Here is a 20,572-nt window from a genome sequence, read left to right on the forward strand (position 1 = left end):
AAAACATTACTTTTTAATGCTATTTAATGTTAAACTTGTAACCTCGAACATGTCAATTTTCAACTATTGTTTCTGAGTACAAAACGATTAATTTTGTTAGAAACATTACATGTCGGGCAAATGATGTCCGGTGTACCCTTCTCTGCATTTATCACACCACATATCGGTAAAACGTGAAGTCATGGTGTACTTAGTATCGATTAGTTGAGAAATAATTATTTTCGATTGAAAAGGAAGCAGATAAATTATGTTGTCCTTAATTATAAGCGAACTACAAACACATTATGGGTGTTGTGATTTTAACCAAATATCTCAAAATCAATTAAAGGCTATCTTGTGATAGTCGCAGTGACAGTAAAAGGGACTTAATTTAAAAAAACATGATCAAGGTTTCTATATTAAATAAGTATAGCCAAAAATAACTATTGCACCTTCTCTCTATACACACTTGATAAAATCAAAATGAATATTTTTTTCCCTCACAGAATACAAACCATACGAACCTAAATATTTTTTGCTGGAATAATAAAAACTTGTTGGTGTTACGTAAAAATCACTTGGAGAAAGTCTTTCGTTCGAAACAGTGTTAAGAGAAACTAATCTCTCTCTCTCTCTCTCTCTCTCTCTCTCTCTCTCTCTCTCTCTCTCGTTTTCTATAAAAAGAAAGCCAAACCTATGAGACTACATGTACATCATAAACATGAACATCAAATATTACACGACTCTTCATAAGACACTATAGTATTCAGTATAATGCTATACAATTTTATGAAACGTTCAGTTTGCAACAAATTAGACTTTCATGCCATTCTTTAAGGGCTTTTTGGGGAGGGGGGGGGGGGGGTTATACCTTTGAACATGCAAAAATTAAACATTCTGGCTTTTCAATGTTTGTTTTTTTCTTTTTCGTTCTAAAAAAGCGATAAATAGAACCATCCATGTTAGAATATACCCAATCTTAAATTATTACGCATTTTCTTTTGAATTTCAACTTCATTTTTCAAACCTGACGAAAAAGAAATGCGTATTGTAATCTTTATCGAGAGAGTCAGCTAGACCACAAGCCCATGTTCAACTTGAACAAAAGAACCCGGATCAGCGTACACGTGGGTGCAGTTAGCAAGTATCAGTTTATGGGTGGGATATAGGTGGACAGAGCTGCAGTCTCTCAAATCGATGGGCCTAGTACTTAAGGTTCAGCGGAGCTTATTAGTGTGGATCATAACGTGATTATATACAACCTGTCTACCCGTCAACCTAATCTGTGAGTAAAGAACAGTGGAAAGAGTATATCTATATCTAAACTCTGTCGATGATCCTGCCATCAGGAAACCCAAACAAACAACAAATTAGAAACAACATGAAGGTCGGTGGGATTTATTTTTTCGCTTTTATTAATCATTTCATTTTTTTTTATTGTTTGTATTATTTTTTACAGTGATAATTAAGAGTTATGAAACAAGTTAAAAAAGAGCAAGATAGTGTTTCTTTAAGTTTAAAAAGAAGGAAAATTCTTATAACAAATACATTACAATATCAGAGCTTTTTTGTGTGTGTTTGTGATAAACGACGTGTTCTGAGGACAACTGTTAAAAACCTCAATTATTTGCATATGTTGAAGACAGACAGAAAAATTAAACATCGCCTCTATAGATTTAAGTAGCAACAAAGCAATGGTCGACAAAGCATATATACACAAAGGTCTACAGCGCAGCGTCAATAGTAACTACAGGTATGATCTCATAACTTTATACCTGGACCAGGTGATAGGTAATATTTGTACAAATTACAAGTTAGGTTCGCACAGAAACACAAAGAAACGTCTATATTGCTATTCGATTAGTAAAAACTTAAAAGGTATTTACAAGCATATTTATTTATTGCATTTCAAATACAGTTGAACAATTTGCGCCAGTTTTATATGTAATCTTACATACAAAAATCCATATTAAAACATTACATAACAATTAAAAAAATGAAAATAAAGATACCTCAAGGTTAAGTGAAAAAAAACCCCACATTTATATCGATTTAAATTAAACGTTAATGATACAAAAATATTACAATTGTTATATAAAAAAGAGAAGATAAACATATCCACAACATTTACTTAAATACCACCTTTCGTCGGGGCTTTTTGGTTTTGCTTTGCACTTCATCAATAATAGGTAGATTGATACCTAAATTAGTTTCCTCGCGTCTAATCAAATCGTCCCTGAGCGGTAAATCCACCATCTTTTTTGGCTGCCTGTCCTGGTTTTGCTGATTGAGAAAGGCGAGGAAGGTGGAGACCTTGCTCTGTATCCTCATCTGGTTGTCTTTTTCGTAGACACTCATCTGATGACGTTCATTCATCTCGGTCATCTTATCCAGGGAACGCTTCAGGAACGCCTTGGAGAACCTTAACTCTCTCCTGAACCCTTCCTTTGGAACAGCCAACTCTTGAAGCCGAGAGGCGCTAATTCCTTTCTTGGATTTTAATTTAAGTTCGTTTTCGTTGAAATCCATGGCATCATGCATTTTGTCATCTACAGACTTCTTTTTCCTTCTCTTCTTAGGCTTCGGAAGAAGTTCTTCTTCTGTGTCCTCCTCTTTTTCATCTTCTTCAACATGCACCAGGCCCGGGATCAGAAAACAGGGCCCCTTCTTTTTCCTCAAAGCACACGTGTTGCATGTTGGTCGACAAACCGGCCTATGGCAGTCCTTGATATGGGGAAGTTGCAGGGCATCGTATACTCGTCCATCACGGTTTCGAATGTTCCATGGATTGTATATCTTTTGGAAGTATTTTGTCATGGCATCAATATCATTGTCCTTTTCTTCTATAATAAACGAATTTGAACCCACAAACACAGAATCATCATCGCACAAGCTAAGCATGCGTTCCAAATTTGCTCCAGAGTTGCCTTCTGATTTGGTCTTACGCGGATCATTCTCAGACAACTTGATCGGTTTCATTTGTCCTCCATCACCTGTATGAGCACGTGGTTTAATGACACACTCTCCTGTACCTAAATACCCCGCCTCGCCACGTAAAATTTTGTCTATTTCACTAAAAGCTGCGTCTCGTCTGACAAAGTCGGACTTCGAGGAGTTGATTCGAGATGAGATGAGGTTGGGGATTTGGTACGATACCGACGAACAATGCGTCGCCCCGGAACAAGCTCGTGACGACAGGGTTCGAATCCCTTCGGGGCTCCTTCCGCTCGACTTTTTAATATCCTTTAAACTCCTTCTCAGTTCTTTGATGTCTTTTTTAAAGTTTTCTGAAACACTTCTTTCATCAATGGATAAAGATTCAATCGTCTCTCCGAGGCGGACGTCTTCTGCCAGGTTTTTCTTGTGTGCATATTCCTCGTTCGTCGACAAAACACCTGGTCCACCGTACACCACCATTATTTTTCAACAATTAGAATTTTGAAGATTTCGCCAGAAAAAAAAAACATGTCGAGTTTAAAGGTTTCAAAACCGAGATAGCCACATTTTTAGACGTACTCTACATTTGGATCTTGCTATGCAATCGGCACCACCAACTCAAAGCCCCTATGACTTAGCTTAACCATATGAAGGGTTTATTACTCAGTTAGAATGTCAATTCAAGAATGAATGATACTTTCTCCATCGTGCCATTTTAACGTTTTCGTGACTAATAAAATGGGTAAATTGCTTGCATTTCATTACTTAGATGTATTGTGTACAAAAGGCACATTGTTATCTGATGGGAAAGTAAATACATATCAAATTTTTCCAACAGCATATTCACCAGGAATTGAATACACTTTGTTTGATTAATTTAAAATCATAATACTCTGTAGTTCATTTCGCGTCCAGTTTATTTAGATCAAGCACCCGGGAAAGCGATGTTAGTTTCCGGTTCTTCTATTTAGTTTTACTATCACCTGTGCTTAGTTCAAATATTTACCTCTTTTGCAGGAGAGTAAATAAAGGTAGATCGCATGCCTCAGCTGTAACATATCTGAGTGAAATGTTTGCCGTGTGAAACTGTTACATTGAACCTCTTTTGATTACTTGACCGGCGGAACTTTTGTTAAAGTTCGGGTATGGAATGCTTTATAAAGTTCGACTCGGATCTAACACACGGAAGTCCCTCGGTTGCGTAGGTCGTAAACAAGTAAATATGTAACAAACAAACAAATAAGGTAATATGAATAACAATAGTACATTTATACGGACTAATGTACTTTCTTTTACGAAATACAGGTGTACTTTTGCGCCTAAACGGTTCTAAAATTTGCTTTAAACATTTTGTTGAAGGAAAGACTTAATTTCGTTATCTTATTTTGGTTCTATTACAACACATGACACTTACATAGATAACTTGTAAACTTTTTTTTTTTTTTTTTTTTTTTTTTTTTTTTTTTTTTTTACATATAATGCATGTAAAACACGTTAAAGTGAATTATTGGGGCCAAATTTGACCTGTATCATGTGAATGTATTGTTTACTAAAGGGACTTTTTTTTACATTGATAAGTTGATGCTAAATTGTTTACTGGGTTGTATAACCGTGAATTGAATTGCTACCTATGGTTACATTACTGCTGGTAGTTATATAACTGCTCTCACTTCATCAACAAATCACCTGTAATGGACTTTTGGTGATGATAATGTTTATACACATGTACTAGTTAGTAATATAAATTCAAGAAGCCCTGGATTTCGCTATTGTTTAGTCGAGATTTCATGTACTATACGATGTTTAAATAAATATGACCGAACGAACAGAATTTAACTGAAAGTTGAGACGAATATAATCTTTATTTGAGTGTTTGAGCTGATTAAAAAGAGTAAAATATGTTTTGAAATCAACCAGAGAGAATTGTGGCCATCTTACTGTTGTTTACAATGGTTTGTTAAGGTTTTCTTCAATTCTTGTCTATCAAAATTTAATATTTAACTGAAGGGCACCTTCTGAAATAATTCCAATTTCTGTTTTCATCTGTCGAGTGTTTTTGAGTGAACTTTTTCCATTAAAATCTCATCTTACCGCGATTGCCATTCTATGGTCTTTATTTTACTATATATCCCAAAATCCAAGTCCCTTCATCATAAACCTTTTCTTGGTCTGCATGTCTTAAAGGGACTTGGCCACTGTTTGAGATAAAAAATTTACTTTTTATTTTTATGTATGTATGGACTGGAAAAACTTGTGCATTTTGAATGGTACATTAAAATTTGAATGTTAGAAGTCAAGTTATTGAGGAGATACAGAGGTAAGAATTCATCGTTATGTAAACAAATCTTAGACTCATGTTTGTTTACAAATAATGTACACTAAACAGTGACAATTTCTTTGACAAATTGACTCGTTGTAAAAAAAAATACACTGATTCAATGTGTTCATAAATGAAATTATCAACATTTGATTGAAACTTTACTTATAGAGGTACAAAACTATGTAAACAATAATAACACTCGAGCTTTTTTTTTTTTTTTTTTTTACAAAACAAAGAATTTCAAACTATGTACAATGTATCTTGCTTATAACGCAATATTTGACTTTCAAATTTTGCAAAAGCATTTCTGATATCCATATCAATCATTCTAAACATTAAAATTGGAAACATAAAATTACAGATTTTGAGCTCAAATCGCGTGTATAAGTCCCTTTAAAGTAAAACCAACAAATGCGATTCTTATGTTTCGTCAATTATGCTTTTTAACAGTTTCGGTTCTAATCGTATCTCGCTGTAATTGCATATTTAATCTTTATTCCCCGATGAGCAAAATCTGTCTGTCGCTATCTGTATTTATTTGTCCTCAAAATGACACCAGCAGATGTGACTTACTGTGTATTTCGCCAATTAGTTATTTGCAATATGGGCTTTTTGATATTGAGTAGATTAAAACCGAAAGTAATTCCACAGCAATTACCTGCCTACGAGATTAAGGGAAAGGAGCTCTTTATGTAATGAAAAACTCGGTCTAATGAATGTTTAGGCATTATAAATGATATATTTGCTTTTAGTTCATGGCTCCACATCCCCTACTGGACATGAAGAATTTCCATTGCTGGTGATATTAACTAAATCTTATACTTACTTTGCGGGAGATTATTAATTTTTTCATAATTAGGAAAAAGAATTGATTACTCATAACTGAATGACGAAATATACATATGCATTTTGATTTTAAGATAATTAGAAAATTTTCATATAAAGGTCCTCAAATTTTAAAAATTATCCATGTCAGAAGCTTTAGTGTACCAGTATTTGCTAACGTATGTTGGTAGAACTCTTTGTTTTTTGTCGGCTTCTTTGCATACAAGTACAATGTATATTGTCCGTCATAACTCACTTTATTAATACAATACAATCTTAACATAAATTTCAAATGTTTTGCCTCCAATACAGAGTTATAAATTAGTTGATTTATCGTATGACAATAGCTTTGGTGTTTGATTAAATGAGAATCGTTTAAGGGCATTGGCAACGAAGTTTTCCGGAAATAAAAAATCCGTACCTGCATTTTTTCTTTTATACATCGAATTTCAGTTACCGTTCTTGAGTTTTCTTGTAATTGTGAGTTATCGCCCGTAACACGAACTCTTTAGCTTATTAGAGTAATAAAAACAGCGTTTCCGAGGTAAACAGAAAATTCGAGAGATGAAGCGACATCGTTCTACATCGACTGGCAGGTTCATTTCAGCTTCCAAAAAGAAAAGAATCGACGTATTTAAAGCAAACAACGTAAGAAAGATTATTAATGACCACTCATATTCATCTAAGCTGTGTGATCATGGTGATAATGACTCTGACATCGCTGAGTGTTTACCGGTAGTTGATGATAGCGAGGAGAACAGTTACGCATCTGGTGATAGTTTAGATCGACAGATTGACAATGTTAACGATACAACAGAGATAAGCTGGCGGCAGGGAAGGCGAATAGTGGAGTTGGGGTTTATTGTAGACAAACTCTCTGAAGGCTGTTCTGTTTGCCACTCTTCTGTCCCTTTGAATATAACAAACACGGTACACGAGATACGTTATGGATTAGGCAGTTTATTAACCATCAGGTGTGCCCTTTGTGATGGAAAGACAGTTGTTCCAACTGGGAAGAGACATAGTGGGCCTAACGAACGTCAGGGACAAAGAACTTGGGATGTCAACACAAAGTTAGCATTAGGTAAAAAATGATTTATAACATTCAATACATAATGATGTTAACGAAGTGCTTTTTGGGTGATTTATACCAGTATGTTTAGTCCTGTAAAAAAACCCTCACTATATCATAAGAACTCCTGCATCTTTCTTATTAATTTATTTTCAAACAATCATTTTGTTTTGCTTTCAGGTGTTACACAGTGGTATAGGGGAAAGAAAGTTGTCCAACTTATTGTCGACACTGAGCATTCCACCATGTTCCAAAACAACACTGAAGAAAAGAGAAAGAGAAATAGGTGAAGCCCTTGAAGATATAGCACGTTCCAGCTGTGCTGATGCTGCTGTCAGAGAAAAAGATCTCACAAAGTAATTAGAAAATAAAATATTCTCAAATAATCATCTATATATTGAAAAGTGCTTTTGATACATGACTGAGGTAAATGTTGCACAAAATAAGATGTATATGTGATTCGGTATATATATACAAGATCATATATTTATTATACATTTTGTATTTTAGAGAATCTTCAATATCTGCATCGTTTGATGGTGGCTGGCAAAAGCGTGGATCTGGCAAATCCTACAGTAGCTTATCTGGTAAATAATAATATTGCTCTTATAATATAATAGGTAAAATATACCAATCTACTTATCAGGATGTATACATTTTACCAATGTAAATTGTAAACATATACAATTACTATTAGCAATAAAAGGTGTATAATGGGGAATCACCTAGATAGATTTATATATATATATATATATATATATATATATATATATATATATATATATATATATATATACTGCATTTCTTTTTTCCAGGCCATGCTGCCTTCATTGGACATAAGACTGGTAAATGCATTGCATTTTCAACAAGGAATAAATACTGTAGAAAGTGTGACAGCGCATTGAAGAAAGGATGTGATGTAAAAGAACATGATTGTAGAAAGAACTGGGAAGGTAGCTCCAAGGCTATGGAATCAGACATGTGTATATCTATGTTGAAAAATCTAGAGAGCAATGACGTGTGTGTTGGAACGATCATCATGGACAATGACTCTACAACGATATCTAAAGCTCGTTCAGAAGTGAAAGCGGACCTGAAAAAGCAGTGCGACAGAAATCACCTTCTGAAAGACTTTACAAATAAACTTTATGACATCAGAAAAGCCAAAAACTTCAGGGAACTCACACCAAAAACAATTTCACACATATCAAAGTGTTTTCGATACTGTGTATCACAAAATCAGGCGGATACAGAGAAAATGAAGAAAAATTTATTAGCACTGGGAAAACATGTCTTTGGAGATCATTCATATTGTGGTTCATGGTGTGGATATTTGCAGAATCCATTGAAGTACAAGCCAAAACATCTTCCTTACAGCAGGTACCTTTGCGATGAAAAGTTGAAGATCACCCTTATGGATCTGCTGCATAAATATTCCAGTGATGCTGATAAGTTAACCCATCTAGGGAGTTCTCAGGCTAATGAGAGTCTCAACAATGCCATTTCCAGCAAGGCTCCTAAAACCAATTTCTTCTCTGGATCAGAAAGCAATGACTATCGAGTTGCAGCAGCCATTGCGCAAAAGAACATTGGCTATGGATATGTGACTGATGTAAGTACATATACAAGTATATACACACTCACACACACAGTAAAATCAAAATAACTACACCTTTTTTATACATTTTATTGAAAGAGTTATTGATTTGTAATGTATTTATCATGGAAAAATATATTCATTCCAGGTGTGTCAATCTGTGATGTTATAACCAAAAAGATTTCAGAGGAATATGACAGAAAAAGGGAGAAAGCAAGAGAAAGAGAAAGCACAATACAGTTCAAAAAGGGAAAAAAAGGAGCAGCAAAGTAATCACAGTGGCTTTCTTCAATTCATAAACCTGTTGTGTTAGTGGCTCATAATGCTAGATTTGACGCTAATGCTTTTTGTCGTGCTTTGATCACAAATGACATGAATGGTGATGCAGGGAAAGTTATTCAAGGATTTGTTGACACACTTTCACTCTTTAGAAAAGAAAGGCCTGGACTTTGCTCATACAAGCAAACTGACTTGGTCAAATCTTTCATTCAAACTGACTATAATGCACATGATGCAGCATCTGATGCAAAAGCTCTACTACAACTTCTTACTTCACAGAATTTTTCAGAACACATTTTACTTCAACACAGCTTTTCATTTGATTCGTACATTAGTCTACTTTATTATCATGAAATGGTGCAAAAAAACTCTTCCTCCCTAATGTGCTTAGTGAACAATAAAGTTATTTCTAAAATGATAATGACACGCATTGCGAAGTCAGGACTCTCTTTTTCCCACCTGTTACTGGCTTATAAAAGAGACTCTCAGCATGGTGTATTGCGATTGCTCTCCGAGAACACTTGTGAAGGGAAACCAAGAGTAACAAGCAATAAAAAAATCATTGGAAACCTTTGCTCTTACATTAAAGATGTTTGTGATTAAAGATATTGTTTAAACATTTTTTTATCTTTTTATTTTTTTAGTGTGTGTGTGCAACAGAAAAAAAATCAAGGGGAGTAACTCTAAAAGAGTAAAATGGCATTTTCTGGTGCATACTTTTCATATATAAATCTATTTATAAAATTTTCAGCTGGATATCATAGAAAATCTATTAACAACAATGTTGAATAATGAAAAACAAATCAGATATCTCACTTATTAAAAAATTGTTCCTTTAAAAAAAATTTTTGCTAATTTTTCCCTCTATTTCATTGAAATCAATGTGAAATGAGAAATATATAAAATTTAAATTATTTCTCAAGATACGATGGAAAGAGTGGTTTTATGTGTTGGTAAATGTCTTTTTATATACATATCAACCTATAAAGGAATCCTTAAAAAAAATTGTGGATAAACCAGGAACGTTGCCAATGCCCTTAAAACGACTTAAATATAAACGAGATTAAAATTAAGATACGGGGTTCGATTCATTTATCAATACAGGAAAAGGGATAAAATTTACTTTTATAATTGGTAAATCTGACACCCTTGTTTTAAATAGAATTAAGTCTGAAGTTGTCTTTTCTGTGCTATTAAATTGTCATCATTTATCAAAACACCCCAAAGTTTATTTACAGAAGAGACTATGATGTAGCATGGTGACTACGAGGTGTGAATAAAATCCAATACTAATGCTTACAGATCAGACAGAATCTATACTGCTCAAAACGTTAACGAACATTCATTTGTTATTCTTTGTTCACAATGTGAAAGAGCATGGGAACTACCATATAGGCTCATATCTTCATGTTTTTTGGGGAGAGAAAATTAAATCCTATTCTTAAAATGAAATAACATTTGAGACTATATGCTCTGAGAATGTTCATTGGAGAATCTGCAATGAGAATTTCTTAATTAAAGTTCTACCTTTAGAATCTTTCGCTTTAATACTTTAGTTCTTTCTGAACAATTCCCCTAGCTTTTTAATTAAGGCGAATTGCCCTTAAGAAATTAACCGCCAACCTAAATATGCTTTTTCATTCAACCCAATATTGACACAGTACGTCGATGAAGCATTAAAGGCATTTAACACAACACTATCAGGGCTAACTTTTACTCTGCATATTTTGATAACAAATAAAGGAATGTTTTAATTCTAAATGAGTTCGCGTCGACGTAATAAACAGTCCAAACTTTTTCAGATTTAAGATAATAAGAGTATTTCGTCGTTTATATGCAGCTAAAAGGTAAGTGTTTAAACAACAGGCGTATACGCAATCTCAAAACCCAATGGTTGTCGAAGACGTCAGATAAAAAGTTTGAAAAATTAAACTTAACTCTTGCAGCGAGGACAACTTAAACAAAGATGAGAAATCTCGGACAAAAATGTCGTAATATTAGGTTCTACGACTTAAATGGGACCTTTACAAAACACGGATAAAGCTTATTGGGGCTTCTATTTACACCAATAGGAAGGTACAATATGTTGAGCCCGAGGGATTACATATAATTATGACTTTGTCGGAGTAGAAGCCGGTATTTAGTGCACCGTACACCGAGATTGAGAACTTGTGCCAATTCTACCAGGTAAGACGTGAATTAGTTTCAACGTTTTCATTTCTTAATTCATCAATACCAAAATTTTGATTTTTTTTCAAAAATAATAGCAGAAACAAAAACGTCAAAAACATTCTATTTGATTCTCAAATTTTCAAGCAAGTCCTCTTAAAATGCAGTCAATTGTAAACTCATTAGTGTTCATAAAAAAAAATCCTATGCATTCTCCAAGTATAACGAAGAATAATTAAGGATAGAAATGAAACGTTTACAACACCATTTGAAATCAAATTGTAATGTTTATATATATAATGATGGATAAGAAAATACAAGCGTATTATATTTCGGTCCGAGTATTCTGAAGAGAAATTTGTGTTCTCGATCGGTATATTGTAAGCCGTAAAGTGAAATATGTATATAAAAGGGATATATGAAAATAAAAGCAAGACCTGGCTATGTTCATATATCAAACTCAAGAGGCTTTGGATGACAGCATGATAATTTGTGTATTCGTGCCTTATCAGGAAAGCAATAACTACTTGTAACTTAATGCAACCTTAATGTTTTGTTGCTTTGAGTTCACAGTCATGATTAAAAAGTTTATCTTTCAAGAAAAAAATTAAAATCCAAAACATAGTAATTTATGACCTATTCAAGTTGTTATTGGGGAATTTGTATTCAGCCAAACTATATACTTCAATCCCTCTGATATGACCCAAATAGCTTGCGTATAGATCAGTTTCAGATAATATTAGTAAATCGAGGATTAATCGATTTGTCGACAGTCGCTAATCGTACAAAGATAAAGCGACTTACCGCACGGGTGGCGAAATATGTTTTATAAGGGGAAAATATTCCCACAAATGTCTGTCCTTGCCAAAAAACGGAAAGCCTTAACTGATAGCAATCATTAAAAGGAATAATAACTTAGTATGTGCAATTTGCAGCAAATTTAGCTAATAATGACTCAGTCTACATGTATGCAAAATGGCCCTGTATCATGAGAGATTAAAATGAGCAAATCTACGCTACGTAAGCATTTTTCTTTAAAAAAGTGATATTTCTCTTCATATTTCATTGAAAACGAGATGCTTAACGAACAGATTTCGGCGAGGTATCTGCGTCTATGAACGCAGAATTATTCAAAACCAACTTTTTTTTCTTTTTACCAAAATAGAATAATTTGATGTGTCAAAATCACCTAGCGCAATGGCTCAAAAATAGCCCTGCCATTCTAAGAAGGGGTCCCTTTGTTGACGTAAATCTTTAAAATAAAATGGAAGCGTCCCAAATTGACCATGTGGTATTACATGTATCAGCGATTCTTAAGTAATAATTAATTTCTTCTTAAATTAGACGAGGCAGTGTAGTAGTCTGATCGCTGCATCATGCAAACCTACCCTTGTGGTAATAAGTCGATGAGCGTGTAGAGAGCTGAATCTGGTCTTGTTACACGGGGAGAATCTGTGTCAAGGTAGAACGTCAAAGTCATCCTTCAAGTATCAATTAAAACACAATGACGTTTGAGAGCTAGTTTGCAGGAAACCTTTTAACGTTTAGAAACATAATTTCGCAGTTTTCCTTTTATCTTCTCTTGAAAGATACCTGCAATAAGACAGGTGTAAATCGGCTTTAGATATTGGAGAATTGTATTAAAAACATGAGGCAAATCTTCCTTGCAAAAATTGCTTTAGGTTACAGTCATGTCAGATTGTTTCGTTTGCTGTTTTGCCGACATCTCCAGTTCGTTTAATTTGGATCAGGTGTAAAGGGAATTTTTTATTTCGTATATTAGGCATTATTTTTTATCAGTTTTGAAGAATTTTCAAGTAACCACAGAGTCAAGCTTTGTATTCAGTCTTTAATACGCTTGCACAGTAAGCGTCTCTATTACGCTTGCACAGTTGGCGTCTCTCATAAGCTTGCATAGTAAATGTTTGTCAAGTGCTTACACAATAAGTTTCTTTCATATATGCATATGCTTGCGCAGAAAGCATTTCTCGTACACTTCCACAGTAAGCGAGTCCCATACGCTTGCACAGTAGGCGTGTATTACAGTAAAACACGGTTATAGCGAACACGCTTATAATGAATTGATGCTAACAGCGAAGTGATTTTCATTCCCTGAGACTTAATTACATGTTGTAAACTTGACGGATATAACGAAGTAAAATTGCCAGTCCCTGGCACTTCGTTTTAAGCGTGGTTTACCGTATAATCTTGCTCAGTAGCTTTCTGTCATATGCTTGCACAATAAAGCGTCTGTCATACGGGTATTCTAAAGTAGTAACATTCAATCATACACTTGCACAGTAAGCGTCTCACAAATGCTTGCACAGTAAGCATCTCTCAAACGCCTGCACGTTAAGCATCTCTCAAACGCTTTAAGTCTTGTTTTTTTAACTTTATATATTGTACAATGCATTCATTATCGATATACCAGATAGTGAATCTCGAAAGCGGCGGTACGAGTTTTCCATTATCTATGGCCCATGAAGCCAAAATGATAAGTTTTACAAATTAAACACACAAAAACTACACATAAGCCCAGAATAACTGAATATTATTAAATATCTAATCTGGTAGCTGTCTAGTCGAACCCGCTCTTGTTATTTTAAAAGATTACATAGAGTCGGGGTATTTTCATAAATTTCATAACGTACATCCGTTAAAATGTCATAAATTTTCATTTCAACTTGACAATCAAGACAAATATGGACCAAATAATGAAATTTATTGCAACATAAATTCAGAGAGTGAATGCACCAACGAAAAGATCTAATTATCCAGAAATCAATAATTAATGTGTGACGTTAACCTTAAAAGAAAACAGCCCGGTGTTCAGTAAAGCACTTAGAATGAAAGCACGAGCTCTTCATCATGGTAAGACTCATTAGCTTCTCATTGAATCTTGTTAACTAAGCACCGCTCTGCTCTCTCTCTCTCTCTCTCTCTCTCTCTCTCTCTCTCTCTCCAAACGTAAAAGTTCGTTTAATAAACAATGTTTTCAAAAGTGAAATAGCTCATTTCATATAACCTGCTTTTACGTTTGCTCCTGAGAAATGTAATTTTGTTTTATCCTCTGTAATTTTTTTTCTCCATTTAATGAAAATTGCTAACATGTAATGAATTGTTCTATTATGGGGAGCAGATTTAATTTATTAGTGTAAGTTTTAAAAATGTCTTGTTTGTTACACGACAATTTGGTGTTTATTAAAAAAAACAACAAAAAAACCCCGCAATAAATGATTACAAAAATATATATAAAGCACGCGAATGTAAAATGGTTCATACATTTTAACTGCAAAGACGCACTAAACAGGAGACCGTTTCTGAGTAGAAAATCCTTTCCACGTTACAGGATGTCAAGTTCGGTATATATGAGATTTATTGCATTAAACTATCATGTCCGGTTTAAGATCTTGCATACATTCTAAGTTCTATATGAACACATCTGTCGTGGTAATGTCACAATAACTGACGCGTGTCCTAATCTTAGATAATCCCTATAGTATCACGGGTTTATTAAAATTGAAAGTTTGACACTCATATTTCAGTATGGTATTCAATATCTTAGGCATATATTGAAAAATAAATCCATGCAATATGCATGCATAAAATGTACATATTGACATGCATTTCGACTCATTTATAGTTAAGAAGCACGGCAGATTTTTTTAGCATTGTTTGTGGTATTCTTTACAAAAGAAAAAAATATGGACGAATTGTAAAAAAAATTGAATAGGTTGTGAATAAGATAGCCATAGTAACGGAGTCCTCGGCTTCACACCAAATATTACATCTTAGCTGCAGCAGTCAGTGTCTGAATGCAATTATACATGTAACGACAAATGCTAGCCTACTAGAGAATTCCAAAAAATAATTACGAACTTATATAAATAGCCATGTCAAAGTCGTAATACAGCCATACCCGTCTTGACGTCAGGGGTGAATTTTAACAAGAGGCGAAATAACACGATACCCTTTTATGTCGTTTGTTTTGTTAACAAATTTTGTACATAATTTTTTTTTATTGAAAGTTGGCTTAATTGACTGGGAAAACTACTGCTATGTCCATTACTTTTCATATACTTAGCATAAACATCGTTTAAAAACGTGCCAAAAATTGATAAAAAATCGGACCAAGCAGCTTAAAACAAATCATTGCAAATGAAAATGAGCTTTCGCATGAGATTACCGACTATATAGTTTGAAGAAATTATGTATTGGAATCGTTTTATATATAAATACAGTGTAGATAAGGATAAATAAAAGTATAAGTAAAAAATCAATCAAATAAATGAATTAAACCGATTCAAAACACAGTGCAACACACTTTAATTTTTAAATTCACATTCATAGCTCAGAGAACAGCTTTCTTCTACTTCAAAATACACATTGCGTTCCTTTTGAAAATATATTCATTATCATACAATACATTAAAACTACAAGATTACATGCTCAACGTCAACAATCGTATAAGTACATCTCTGCCTGGAAAATCGTATTAGAACAAACCACGTTTTTGCGCGCGCAGCAAAAGTTAAATTTTCGGGGGTTTTTTTTGGCTTGTTAATGCTGGTTTATATCCCATCCAGAATATTTCATTTTATTCGTATCGAGTTGCACCACCATTTTTATAAGTTTTCAAGAAAAAAGTTATTCGTAATATTGGGTCTTACAAGTGAAGAAGAAACACGGTTTAATATATTTCAAATAATAAGTTAACTAATAATGGCGGTGGACTAAAGTGTTACTATACATAAGTAATCTGTAATTTTCATTTACTTAAAAATGTTACTACACATAGCTTATCTGTAATTTTCGTATACTGGATAGCAAAACAATGAAAGGAAGAAGACAGTTTGTGATTTTCAAAACAATGTTTGATAAGACAATTCTTATTAAACAGCGCAAGTTATTCTCATTTCATTTTCTTTTGCGGTAGCCACCGCTCTTTTTCATGTTTCAGTAGTATTGGTTTCTTTCTCCACATATTCATTCGAGATTCCTCTGAATTTCCATAGTCCGCCCAAGCATATTTAGTTCACGTCAGCTCCCGTCAATATAAAAAGCAAAGCTCCATATTCATTTGAGATTGCTTGAAGTTTTCATAGTCTGGTCAAGCATGTTTTTACACCCCATTTTCCATAAATATATAAAACAAAGTGCGCAGAAGCCTTTATTCTGGCAGAGAATAAATTAATAAACAATTAACCCCCCCCCTTCCAAACACACACAGCGTGGATCTCTGTGTATTAGACTGATCAGAAAGAAGGTGTCAAATGACGTCAAGAACTTTAAAACAATATCAATACATAGCGAGATGCCGTTACACAGATAACGCCGTACGATCTATTGTCGGCGACAAGCTTTAAAAACAACAAAATCTGTCAGCCGAGAAAGCCACGGTGGGTACTTTACATTACTCGTCTGTAAGCGCATTAAGATGTACCTGCATTATATATAGCTGAATATTCAATGATTAGGAGCATGTACATATACCCTTCAACCACCGCCAGGCTACCAAAACCTGGGTAGAAAATCACTGAACTTTGGTAAGTTTTTTTTCTTACATACGTCGTAGTTCAACATGGAGTACAGATATGAAAGGAGCAAAATAATATTTCAAATATCGCATATTCTCATTCATTGATAGAGGTTTCTTTGAGTATTTTCTGCTTCTTAATAAGACTAATGATGCATTTTTATATTTAAGTAGTGTTTTGTTCATTAGATATTGTACACTGGATATATATACAAGTGTAAAACGCAACATGCAAAAGCAGTTCTTGCTTGCTACATTTTCTTTAATTGGGTTATCAATCTTGACCATCTTATGTATTTTTGATGCAGTACTATCAACATTTATCTTCTTTTTTCTGATTTCAATTTCCCCTACACAATTCACGATCTTTAACCAATTATACTACTTTTCGATGCATAGAAACCGAGAGGTGTGACATTTGGGTGCACTATAGACTCTAATCGGGACCCGATCAGGTCATCCCCGAAATACTGCTAAAAGAGCGCAAATGCGGGCATGGTACTAGCAGTAAAAACAAGACGAAATGAATGGTTAATTCCATTACTGCATTAAAGATTCAATCCAATACAAAGGGTTTGAAGATCAAGATCATTTAATTTGTTGACATAGGGTCTTTTTCAGAGCATTCCAGTGTTAAAGAGTCGAGAAGCATTGATTTTTAACCGATTTGTTTTCTCTTAGATACATGTATCTGCTGTTCTTTTGTACACGGCATATTCTACGATGTTGATACTTTAATTACCAGCATTAGAATAATCTATTTAGAAAATGTATACATTGATAATGTTATATAACTATGCACGACATTTCTTTAAATCAAATCATGATAAATAGGTTTGAAAACTTGCTGCTGTATTCCGCTCGTTTAACATTCGTACCATAAACATTTCAGAACAGGTCTATTAATATTCATAATGCTTCCTTATACTACAACATTAATATCATTAATCATTTAACCGAGGACGTTAACACTACCGGTTTTATATTTAAATCCCGGACCAATGGAACACAAATTTAATCCGACGTGATTAATCAAATATAATTCTAATCTTGTGGCCAACTTTTGTCCAACATTGAGGGATTCTTTGTTTACATATTAAGTCGTACAATTGACCAACAAGAAAGAAAATCAAATCCCTTTTTTCAGGATTTTCACCATTAAGAAGCAATTTACAAAGAGCTATTACAACATCGCTGCTTTAAAATTGCGCGGTCGCAGTACGCTTAAAAATCAAAATAACAAGAAACCTTAACATTGTAATAGCAAGGACAACACTGCATAAAAAGCAAGTTTTAAGTGTATTCTCCATATGATTATGGGCATTGTCTAAGAATTATTGGTATTGTAATAAAACATTACATTTAATTTAAATTCACTTCTTGTGTTTCAGAATCATGGCGACGGTTCAACACCTTTCGCGCAGAAAGATGGCCGATCATGGCGACCACAGTAATGGATCACTTCCGCTCATAAATGCACCTATAAAAGAAACCCCAAGATCAGAAAAAGCGGACAAAGAGAATCAGCAGCTGACAAAATTACCGTCCATTTACATTCCCACGGTTCCTGTGTCAAGGTCGCCAAATCTGACCATCCAGTTGACCGACTTTTTGAAAAGTCCTCCAAACAGTATCCAAGGTGACAAACATCGGGAGCCTGACCTCAAGGTCAACATTATAGCACGGGACAAAGCCATCCAGCTTCTTCAGCAGTATAATGACATTGTAGGGGGAGACGAAAACCTGGCTGTCAAAAACCTACCCCCGATTAAAGTTTCCATCCGCCCAAGCGGGGCCGATTTGGGATTCAAGAAGGAGAAAATGTCTAAGAAGCCTTCTGTGTTTACGGAAGGTATAAGTTCAATTAGCAAGCGACAGGAGCCTTTTTTCACGGTACCTAAAGAAAGCATTATTCGCGCTAATCTTCCTCGAAGTGTTGTGGTGGCGCAGAAGAAAAACCAGTTCACGTTTGGAGTCAAAAATAAGAAACAGAAAAAAGACGACAAAGGTGAACAATTGCATTTTAAACAGATGAAGAAACTGGGACTTGATAGTATGCCGGCGGTAGACATGGGTAGATACTTAAGCAAATCTCACATGATGAAGGAAAGTGTTAATTTGCGTAGTGGAATAAAGGGCGGATATTTCAAAAGTCCAAGAAAGAACGACGACAGATCGGAGGATGACAACCATACAACAAGGGGATACGAAACAGACAGACCAAGAATATTGTCGAAGAAAACTTACCCCCAGATCACTTCACGATCAGAAAGCAAAGTGAGTGTGATATCACTAGGAGATTCTCTAGGACCCTCTTACCTAACTAAAAGTCGCAGAAACCTGAAAAATGATTTTCCCTTTTATGATCTACATGGTCAAAACGAGGCTCTAAAGATGAAATATCCGTCACGTGACCCGTCCGTATTCGGAGTGTGTTCGCTGGCTCCAATTCACGTTGGCGGTCAGTTACAGAGGGTCGGAACTCTTGATCCAACCTTGCAAGGACCACAAAGGTCCAATAAATCTCTCAAAGGCAAAAAGAAATCCACCAAAGGCAAAAAGAGAGAAACTCATAGTGATCTTGGGCCATGGCAAAATGAGGTCGTCATTCCGACTGAGTTTCAGAACGAGACTGGCGAGCTTCTACGGATGGGTGAGGAAGGACATGTATATTCAGAGTACTCAGACACAATGTCCTATCAGAGAGAACTACTTTTACGTAAAAACATGGCGAGTCCAACAGGTAGTGAATCCACTTTGACGACTCACACCCAAATGGTCAACCCGCCGCCATCATACGTTTCCAGTAACGATGATGAATATTTCAGACAGTTTGACAACCACCGAGCAATGCTTCAAATCAAAGAAGAGCGCTCGAATCTGACTCTTGAAAATGTGGAAGCACACAACAGAGATATGCTTGAAATTAATTCAGTGACCAACAGCTTCGACAGAAAGAAAAAGGAAGGTCGAAAAGGTAGAGTAAAACCCGAACCCAAGATCGTCAATCTAGAAATAGACGGCGAAAAGAACAGACAGACTTCTGTCATTGAAGACGGCTTGTTTTTAACAGTGCCCTCCGTAAATCAGGACAAAGAGAGAAGACCTCATTTGGTCAAACCAGACATCGATAGACATCACAATGAACCTGAAGTCAGCTGGTACAGCTCGCGTTCTGAAAATGACAATCTTAAAGTTGCTGTGAAAAACATTCAGTTGTACAACGACCAAAACCAGAACATCGATAGCAATATTGCCACACCGGAAATCAACGTCACTTCCGACGGTAGTGATACTGAGATTATATTGAAAGCCACTGGGGGCGGTTCCAAAGAAAATCTCGCGAGGGCAGATACTGAGGAGGAATTCAAAAAATTTACTATGTCGAGCAAAACGATGCATTTCATTTCTCCCCTGCAAGTAATCGACAATGCTAAAAGACATTAAAAGTGTAGAGGTTCTCTTTCCATTGACAAACGCCCATCATAACTTGCTAGTTACACTTTTTGTGTTCTCGTTTTTTTGTCTCCATCTTAAAACCCAAGTGTTCGTCTGCATCACAAAAAATGAAATACACGATATAGGGATCCTTGACTTGCACTGTTTGGTCGAACAGTTGTGCCAGTTGACTTATTTGAGGCAATGGCCGATAAAGCCAAAATCACACCTTGTTACATTTGAATGTTATTATCACTGTTGTGAATTGTTGATTGTCTGTTTACAACTTATAGTGCTTTTAGGAGCAAACCCGTGTCAGCGACGTTTGACATTTCGTTATTCGCTATTTATTGACATTAAATTTGGGAAAAAGAAATGACTTTGTATTATTAGATATAAAACGTCTTCAACTGAGAGAGA

At 34.9% G+C, this 20,572-nt stretch overlaps 2 protein-coding genes across 7 annotated transcripts; both read left to right on the top strand.

Moving 5' to 3' along the window:
- The first annotated feature begins 1,017 nt into the window (after window positions 1-1,017).
- On the top strand, window positions 1,018-20,571 carry LOC128183328 (uncharacterized). Of its 6 annotated transcripts, none has more exons than XR_008243576.1 (2): window positions 1,018-1,366; window positions 2,559-2,689. XR_008243576.1 is itself a non-coding variant. In XM_052852292.1 (2 exons), the coding sequence occupies exon 2, from the start codon at window positions 18,110-18,112 to the stop codon at window positions 20,159-20,161; it is 2,052 nt and encodes a 683-aa protein (XP_052708252.1). In that variant the 5' UTR covers window positions 1,099-1,366; window positions 18,106-18,109; the 3' UTR covers window positions 20,162-20,571. The 6 variants fall into 6 exon arrangements, 5 of the variants coding, with proteins under 5 accessions (XP_052708252.1, XP_052708251.1, XP_052708254.1 ...); XM_052852292.1 differs by lacking the exon at window positions 2,559-2,689 and adding an exon at window positions 18,106-20,571 and having other exon boundaries at window positions 1,099-1,366; XM_052852291.1 differs by lacking the exons at window positions 1,018-1,366; window positions 2,559-2,689 and adding exons at window positions 10,912-11,196; window positions 18,106-20,571.
- LOC128185513 (uncharacterized) lies at window positions 6,626-8,902 on the top strand. The gene is made up of 5 exons (XM_052855096.1): window positions 6,626-6,952; window positions 7,314-7,489; window positions 7,644-7,720; window positions 7,949-8,745; window positions 8,879-8,902. Exons 1-5 carry the CDS (start codon window positions 6,626-6,628, stop codon window positions 8,900-8,902), a joined length of 1,401 nt encoding a protein of 466 aa, XP_052711056.1.
- Window position 20,572: the final 1 nt, after the last annotated feature.

Source organism: Crassostrea angulata, chromosome 5, assembly GCF_025612915.1.
Source record: "Crassostrea angulata isolate pt1a10 chromosome 5, ASM2561291v2, whole genome shotgun sequence".
Taxonomy (NCBI): Eukaryota; Metazoa; Mollusca; class Bivalvia; order Ostreida; family Ostreidae; genus Magallana; species Magallana angulata.

Bases quoted from the DNA above. Each gene is read 5' to 3' on its own strand.
- LOC128183328 (XM_052852292.1), top strand. From the start codon at position 18,110: ATGGCGACGGTTCAACACCTTTCGCGCAGAAAGATGGCCGATCATGGC.
- LOC128185513 (XM_052855096.1), top strand. From the start codon at position 6,626: ATGAAGCGACATCGTTCTACATCGACTGGCAGGTTCATTTCAGCTTCC. The intron at 7,490-7,643 runs GTAATTAGAAAA...TTTGTATTTTAG, and splicing joins AGAGAAAAAGATCTCACAAA to AGAATCTTCAATATCTGCAT. The intron at 8,746-8,878 runs GTAAGTACATAT...TATTCATTCCAG, and splicing joins GCTATGGATATGTGACTGAT to GTGTGTCAATCTGTGATGTT.